This window comes from Pseudorasbora parva, chromosome 21, assembly GCF_024679245.1.
Source record: "Pseudorasbora parva isolate DD20220531a chromosome 21, ASM2467924v1, whole genome shotgun sequence".
Taxonomy (NCBI): Eukaryota; Metazoa; Chordata; class Actinopteri; order Cypriniformes; family Gobionidae; genus Pseudorasbora; species Pseudorasbora parva.
The window spans coordinates 31,616,902-31,625,840 of NC_090192.1; the positions used below are offsets into that span (position 1 = coordinate 31,616,902).

The following is an 8,939-nucleotide window of genomic DNA, read 5'->3' on the forward strand; positions in this document are numbered from 1 at the left end:
CAGGAAGAGTGTCAATGAGACAGCCTCCAGGCAAAATGGACCAGTCAGACCACTGATTGGTGATTCACACTGACTGTATTGGAGAAAGCAAGACACTTTATTCAGTTAGGAGTTAGACAGACCTGTGGCCATCCATGACTGGTGAGTAGAGGATTACTGGAAACAGTTGGATAAACCATATACTTGAGCAAAGGCAAGACACCTATTTTACACACATATAATAATATGTGATAGTGGATCTTTAAGATAAACAGAAATTGTTTGATTAACCAGGCTGCAAATATTTGATCAGTGCTCTGTCATCTAATGTGACTTCAAATTTGGCACGTTATTACACACTATGTATTTTAGTTGCACCAAAGCTTTCTTCAGACACGAGGGTCTAGTGCTGTCATAGCGACATGTGTTTCTGGTCGTGATAATGTGATTATCACGACCAGAAATACATGACTCTGCTGAACATATGGTTGACCCCCTGTACACTAATAATCTTTATGTGCAATTGAAAAATGATTGACCAGTGAGGCAAAGTGCCATTAGAATTGTGCATGACAAATTCTTATTTAAATGAGCAGTTCACTCAAAAAATGAAAATTCTGTCATCATTTGAACCCAAAAGAAGCTTGTTTTGGGGTCCAACAAAACATCAGACACTGACTTTCATTGTAAGGACAAAATAATTGAGACATTTTTCATAATAACTTTTCATTTTGTCCACAGAAGTAATTAATACAGATTTGGAATGACATGAGGGTGAGTAAATTATGACAGGATTTTCATTTTGGTTCAACTCTCTCTTTAAGTCTTTCTGTGATTAGAAGATTTAAATAAGGATTTGTAGCACTGACTAAACAAGAAAGCAAACAAGCTTAAAGGGATAGTTCACTTTGAAATTAAATTTTGATATGTTTTAGCTTACCTCATGGGCATCCGAGATGTAGGAGTATTTGTTTCCCCAGTAGTTTCAATTTTGATCATTTTAGGTTAAACCGTTCTTGTCTGTGCCTCACATAATGCAGGTCTATGGTCACCACCTCAAAGAGCATACACAGAGAAGTCCAAATTAAACAATCCCCCATCGTAAGTACACACTGATGGCCTAAGACACGAAACGAGCGGTTTGTGTGAGAAAGCGAACAGCATTTCCACTACGTCCGACTGATCCGAGGGCGCGCGTGCGTGTTTCCTGTGGTGTACAAGAGGTAAAAACAATATAAATACTGTTCGTTTTCTCACACAAACTGCTTGTTTCGTGTCTTAGGCCATCAGTGTGTACTTACGATGGGGGATTGTTTAATTTGGACTTCTCTGTGTATGCTCTTTGAGGTGGTGACCATAGACCTGCATTATTTGAGGCACAGACAAGAACGGTTTGACCTAAAATGATCAAAATTGAAACTACTGGGGAAACAAATACTCCTACATTTGGGATGCCCATGAGGTAAGCTAAAACATATCAAAATTTAATTTCAAAGTGAACTATCCTTTTAACATTATAGTATTATTTTATAAAAATATTTTTTATTAAAATATATTGTAATGTATAATGAATTATTCTCTGTAAGTTTTACTTTACATTTCTGAACTATGATCTGTATTAAATGAACTACTATACCTTTTACAAAGTTCTGGTTCAGATGCACCAGATTCCTTAAGGTAACCATAACCATATAACCATAAGGATAACCGGATAACCATAAGGGAGAGAATAGATTGCTTGTCCTAGAAATACTGTTTTGTGAGCAGCAGAAACACAATGTGCTCCAAATCTTGTATGCAGGTCTCCACTAAAGTGTGTTGACACATCTATTTAAAAGACACAAGAGAAAAAGACTGTCTAATAGTGTCACACAGCAGGTTTAGTTAATGCAAAGCCATGTTCTCTGTTTGTAAGAAACAAGTGACCGTCAGCTTATCAGTCAGTTTATTCTGTGTCTATGGCATTAGATCCCCTTGTAGCACTGGCTTGTGGACTGTCTGCAGCATTTCTGTTCCTGTTGCTGTTTGGCCTATCAGTCTATCTACTGTGGAGGAAGAGGCGATCTCAAACGGTCTACAGGGGACTGATACCTACCACCCCCACAATCCCACAATGCACCACTCCAGTGCTTCAGACATCACAGAGCAACAGCTATGGGTAAATAACAATTGTCGCTTGATTAGAAATGCCAGTAATATAAGATTTATACTGTATCATTCACTGAAATGTAATGTGAACCAAATACACTGTATATTTAATTTATTTTATTATTACTATCACTTATTTTATTATAATTTAATGCAGAAATATAATAAATTAAATATTAAATACAATAAAATTACTAGTACATTTTATAAGGAAATATAAATAAGTGAATAAATAATTAAACATGTACATACACTGATCAGGCATAACATTATGACAGGTGGAGTGAATAACACTGATTATCTCTTCATCACAGCAGCTGTTAGTGGGTGGGATATATTAGGCAGCAAGTGAACATTTTGTCCTCCAAGTTGATGTGCTAGAAACAGGGAAAATGGGCGAGTGTAAGGAATTTAGCGAGTTTGACAAGGGCCAAATTGTGATGGCTAGACGACTGGGTCAGAGCATCTCTAAAACTGCAGCTCTGGTGGGGTGTTCCCGTTCTGCAGTGGTCAGTATATATCGAAAGTGGTTCAAGGAAGGACCGGTGACAGTGTCATTGGTGGCCAAGGCTCATTGATGCACGTGGGGAGTGAAGGCTGGCCTGTGTGGTCCGTTCAAACAGACGAGTTACTCAAATTGCTCAAGAAGTTAATGCTGGTTCTGATAGAAAGATGTCAGACTACACAGTGCATCGCAGTTTGTTGCGTATGGGGCTGCATAACCGCAGACCAGTCAGGGTGCGCATGCGGACCCCTGTCCACCACCGAAAGCGCCAACAGTGGGCCCAAGAGCATCATAACTTGACCACAGAGCAATGGAAGAAGGTGGCCTGGTCTGATCATGTTTTCTTTTGTTTCATGTTATCATGTGGATAGCCAGGTGCACCACTTACCTGGGGAACAAATGGCACCAGAATGCTCTATGAAAAGAAGGCGAGCCTGCGGAGGCAGTGCAATGCTTTTGGCAATGTTCTGCTGGGAAACCTTAGGTCCTGCCATTTATGTGGAGGTTATTTTGACACATACCACTTACCTAAGCATTTTTGCAGATAATGAGCCCTACCACAAAGCAAAAATTATTCAGGAATGGTTTGAGGAGCACAACAACGAGTTTGAGGTGTTGACTTGGCCTCCAAATTCCCCAGATCTCAATCCAATCGAGCTTCTGTGGGATGTGCTGAACAAACAAGTCCAATCCATGGAGGCCCCACCTCGCAGCTTACAGGACTGAAAATTCTGTCATTAATTACTTAGCCTAATATCATTCGACACCCGTAAGACCTCCGTTCATCTTCAGAACACAAATTAAGATATTTTTGTTGAAATCCGATGGCTCAGAAAGAACTTCATTGACACCAATGTCATTTCCTCTCAAGACCAATAAAAGGCACTAAAGACTTCGTTACAAAGCCCATCTCACTACAAAGTCTGTACAATCATTTTATGAAGTGACGAGAATAGTTTTTGTGACCAAAAAAACGAAATAATGACTTATGTAGTGATGGGCCAATTTCAAAACAAAGATTTGAACGGTTATGAATCAGCTTATGAATTCATGATTCAGATCGCATGTCAAACTGTTTCAATGCTGAAATTATGTGACATTGGCGATCTGAATCATGAATCAGTACGCTGATTCATAACCGTCCCAACACTATATAAGTTGTTATTTAGTATAGTTTGTAACGATGTCTTTAGTGCCATTTATGGGTCTTGAGAGAGGAAATGACATTGGTGTCAATGAAGGCCTTTGTGAGCCATTGGATTTGAACAAAAATATCTTCATTTGTTTTCCGAAGATGAACAGAGGTCTGTACGGGTGTTGAACGATATTAGGGTAAGTAATTAATGACAGAATTTTCATTTTTGGGTGAACTAACCCTTTAAAGGATCTGCTGCTAACATCTTGGAGCCACATCACACCTTCAGGGGTCTAGTGGATTCAATGCCTCGGATGGCTCAGGGCTGTTTGGGCAGCAAACGGGGGACCAACACAATATTAGGAAGGTGGTCATAGTATGCCAGATCGGAGCTAAAAAAAGTATTGTGTGTGGCAATTATTATGTGTTCACCAAACATTCCTATGCAATGTGGATTGAAATGCATTTTTAAAATCTTTGAACTTTCACAGTTCAGGGGAAGTTTCTTTCTTCGTGCCTCCTCAGTTCAAAAGAACATCCCAATTAAACGAGGGGAAAGAGAGAAGAGATTATGCTGAGAAATGGGAACTCCATTCGGATCTGCACACCCAGCGAGGCTCTCTAACAGTAGGGAGTATGTCGGGACTGGAATAAAGGCATTTAACATCAGAAAACAATGATTCAAAGAAAGTTTAAGGAGAATTGTCTGAATGTCTCGTTCTGCTCTATGTGAGGTTGGTTTCCCCTGGGCAGCATAAGGCCAGACCTGTACCAGCTCGCAGAGGAACCCAGTGAATGGGCCCTTCCCAATGGCTCAGCTGTTCGTCTGTGGTTCGCTGTGCGGTACCAGCGAGAGAGAGAGCAGCTGGTGGTGTCTCTGCTCCGTGCTGCTAACCTGCCTGTTCAGTGCCAGAGTAATGCCACACTGGTCAAACTGCGACTGCTACCGTCTGATGACCGACGACACCGTCAGGCCAAAGCACGGCGGAAAGGATGCCATCCGCAGTTCAACGACACCTTTGTGTTTCAGGTAGAGAGTGTCTTCTGTTAAACATCAGCAATCTAAGATGGTCTCTCTGTATGTGGGTACGACAGCAAAATCTTCCTCAGTCAATTAAGATTCAAGTGCTTTAAACTAATGTTTCAATGATTAGTATGTGGATTCATTTAAAAAAATATTTTAGTTTTTAATAATGGAGAAACTTCTTGGAAATAGAGAATACATTTCATAGCTGATGTCTCCATCTATTGGCCAACTTAGGGTTTAAAAAAAAAAAAGTAATGTATAATGCATTATAAAGCTGTATATGTTGCTCTATATGTATTTATAATGCAAGTTAAACTGCATATATCTGCTCATAAATAATCACAACCTAAATTAAAATGGATTATAATATTTGGAGATTCATGGTTACATCTGAAACTGGTTGTTTGTTGAGGATATTTTAAAATATTATAATAATTTAAAATAAAGTTTTTTAATTATTATTTGTTTTTTTTATATTTTCATATATTTTAAAAAGTAATTTATTTCTTGTGATGGAAAAGTTGAATTTTCCGCAGCCATCAATCCAGTCTTCAGTTTCACATGATTCATCAGAATTCATCCTATCCATATTATCCATATGTAAAACAGTTGTTCTGTTTAATATTTTTGTGGAAACTGAGATTTTTTTTTCAGGATTCTTTTACAAATATAAAATACAAAATAACAACATTTTTTAAAAATAGAAATCCATTATAAATGTCTTTATTGTCCCTTTTTATCAATTTAATACATCCTAACTGAATAGCTGGAAAAAACAAACAAACTTTTGGATGGTGTAGAGTCAAAATAATGCCTGTAACCAGATTCCTATGCCCTGTAACAGGTATCTAATAGCTGTGTTGACCAGTGCTCTCTGAACATGAGCATGTTCACTGTGGACCATCAGAAGAAGCACCATCTAGTGGGTCAAGTCCTGATCCCCCTCAGTCACTCTGAAATAAAGGAGGCAGCAGGCAAAGTGCAATGGAGGGATCTGGACAATGAAAGTGATCAAGTATGATAATTTAAGGGATCTTAGGATTCTGTTATCATTTACTGACCCTCAAGTTGTTCTAAACCTGTATGAGTTTTTTTTTTTATATATATATATACAAATTTTAAAAGAATACTTCACCGCTTTTTCATATTAAACTATGTTATTCCCTTAAATAAAACAAGTTCATACATACATCTCTCGTCTCAGTGCGTGCACTTAATCGCTCTGACGCGCGGTGACGATCTGATAGCATTTAGCTTAGCCCAAAGCTCAGTTCATTCAATATGGTACCAAACAGAGATCAAGTTAGAAGTACCAAACACCTCCACCTTTTCCCTATTTAAATACAGTTACACGAATAGTTGAACGACCTAGAATGACGACATAAAATAAAACGTGCCGCTTTTCTATGCGGATTAAAAAGGAGAACTATAATGTATGGCTCCATAGAATAGCACTTCTGAGAGTACTTCGACTCGGCGCAGTAAAAAGTCCCGGCTGAAAAATCCTCCCTCACATCTCCCCCTGCCTCTCTCATTTCTGTCAATAGCATTCTGTCAATATCAGATCGTCACCGTGCATCAGAGAGATTAAGTGCACGCACTCAGACTAGAGAAGTATGTATCAACTCGTTTTAGTTAAGGGAATAACATAGTTTAATATGAAAAAGCGGTGAAGTATCCCTTTAAGAATTTGGGTAACAGTTGGGGTTCCCCATTGACAAATACTGTGGAAGTTAATGGGGGTCAGAAACTAGGTTAGGTTATCCACATTCAGCAAACCTTCTTTGCGTTCAACAGAAGAAAGAAACAACTTGAGGGTGTGTAAATAATGACAGAATTTCCAATTCGAACTATCGAGCTATCCATTCGAATGTGAAGATTCTGTTATCATTTACTCAACTCTTAGTCAGTAAAAAGAAAACCAGTCAGGTTTGGAATAACCTACAGTAAGGGTGAAAAACAGAATTAAAATGTTATGATTCTGAACATTTTGTGGGAGAGAGTGCTGTGCTAAAGGTAGGCCTACTGAATGTGTGCCTTTCTCTGCTATTGTAGCCCCTCTCAAAAAATGGTGACATTCAGGTGTCTTTGAACTACAATCAGTCTCTACACCGCCTCACTGTGGTTGTTTTACGAGCACGAGGGTTGCAGTGTCCCAGTGATGCAGGTAAGAAACAGAGCAATAAAGAATGCAATGCAGTTACAAGAAGTCTCTGCACCTTTAACTCACATGTAGAACGAACGGTACAGGTGTGTGTGCTCAGGTCTCTCTGAAGATACATACTCAGGTGGTGAGAAACAAGTGGACTTCTGTGGCAAAAGGAAACAATCCATCCTTTAATGAGAGGCTTACCTTCAGACTCCTCCCCACGCAGCTGGACACAGCCTGTCTGACCCTGCAGCTCCAGCAGCCCAGCACAAAGGAACCTGGTAACTGTCAATCAATCATTTCCAAGGGGGCAGGGCAGCACTCTTCTGCACTATCCTGCTATTATTAATACAGAAATAACAGAATGCAAAACAAAGCATTATATTCATTTTATAATGTATATGTATTAGCATAATATTGTTTATATTCATTGAAATAAAACTATATTAATTGAAACAAAAATATTAGGGGAAACCGATGTAAATGTTTGAAAATGAAAACCAGGGTTATTATTGTTAACTAAAACTACTTGTGTTAATTGAAATAAAGCTGAAATAAAATGTTAATATTACATGAAAAACATTAGATAATTATTTGACAAAGCACTAAGATTACTATCTGGAAATAAATAAGGAATAATGGAAAAAAATATGATTTAAAAATTACCACAAAAATGAAAATAAAAACTAAACAAAAACAAACTAATTCAATTTAATATTGAATATTGAACAATGTAAATTACAGAAATATATATGTTTTTTAAATATTTAAAATTCTACACTATTGTTTGTGCTGATCATATTAATTTATTAATAATTAATTGTTATACTGATAATATATGTATTTAGAAAATTAAGAGATAGTTATTTTTAAGGCACCATTAAAAATTTCTGTCACTTGTATCTTTACTGAGTGGCTCTGTTTTGTCTTTGATGCCAGTGTTGTTGGGGATTGTGGTCATTGGGCCGTTCATGTATGCAAGGGGCAGAGAACTAGAACACTGGAACGACATGGTCAGCAAACCACAGGAGCTGGTCAGGCAATGGCACCCACTGGGATCCGCTGACAACATGCAACAAACTCAATGCCAACCTCCCTCTCTCTGAAAAGAATGGCAGACTTTTTCTTGTATTTAAGGGACGAGCGTTTTTTTCTTCTTTTTTTAGAACAAGGCTGATGTAAAAATAAAATAAACAAAGTTAAAAGAAAAGGTTTATTGATAGCATACATTTGTAAATGAGGCATGTTTGTAATTACATTTTTAAAAACTTATAATAACTGTCCCATCAGAGTAATTGTGTGACTTGATGCAGGATGTAAGAATACAGTGCATGTTTGACCCATGCATTTCCATTAGCTTTCCAGTTATTTGTGATGAATAGATAAGGATTTTGTTTAAAATATAATTTGGATTCAGACTGATTTGCATTCAACCATCCATTTCCAAACCTCTTGTCCTACTGTACACTGCACTGTAGAAAATGATTGTTGGTTTAACTTAAAAAAAGTAAGTAACCTGGTTGCCTTAAAAAATTGAGTTCATTGAAATTAAAAAGTTGAGTTGATATAATGAAGGAAATTGGTTTAATAAATAGAAACTGAAAATATAATTGTATCTGAACCACATAAAAAATGTGATAAATCATGAAAATAGCACCATTTAGCATGTTTCACTGCATCATCACAAATAACACACACACAATTACCCATTATGCTTACAAAAGATTTTTAATAATATTTGAATAAAGGTTGTCAATTCTCAAAAATGTTCATTGTATTAACTAAAAAAAAACATTTTAATGAACTCAATTTTAAGGCAATCAGGTTTTTTTTTTTACAGTGTTGAGGTTTGATTAATTAATTGAAAATAGCCAATTCGAAAGAATGATTCACTTACAAACTGATGGACATACACTGCAGTTCAAAAGATTGGGGTCAGTAAGTTTATTTTATTTTATTTTAGGGATTAATACTTTTATCCATGAACGATGCATTA

The 8,939-nt window shown here is 37.1% G+C and overlaps 1 protein-coding gene across 4 annotated transcripts; it reads left to right on the plus strand.

Moving 5' to 3' along the window:
- On the plus strand, window positions 1-8,361 carry syt15 (synaptotagmin XV). Of its 4 annotated transcripts, none has more exons than XM_067429301.1 (9): window positions 3-141; window positions 721-753; window positions 1,948-2,137; window positions 4,293-4,401; window positions 4,502-4,797; window positions 5,639-5,809; window positions 6,850-6,961; window positions 7,045-7,224; window positions 7,883-8,361. In XM_067429301.1, the coding sequence occupies exons 3-9, from the start codon at window positions 2,093-2,095 to the stop codon at window positions 8,047-8,049; spliced, it is 1,080 nt and encodes a 359-aa protein (XP_067285402.1). In that variant the 5' UTR covers window positions 3-141; window positions 721-753; window positions 1,948-2,092; the 3' UTR covers window positions 8,050-8,361. The 4 variants fall into 4 exon arrangements, with proteins under 4 accessions (XP_067285400.1, XP_067285402.1, XP_067285403.1 ...); XM_067429302.1 differs by having other exon boundaries at window positions 1,984-2,137; XM_067429299.1 differs by lacking the exon at window positions 721-753 and having other exon boundaries at window positions 1-141; window positions 4,259-4,401.
- The last annotated feature ends 578 nt before the right edge of the window (window positions 8,362-8,939 follow it).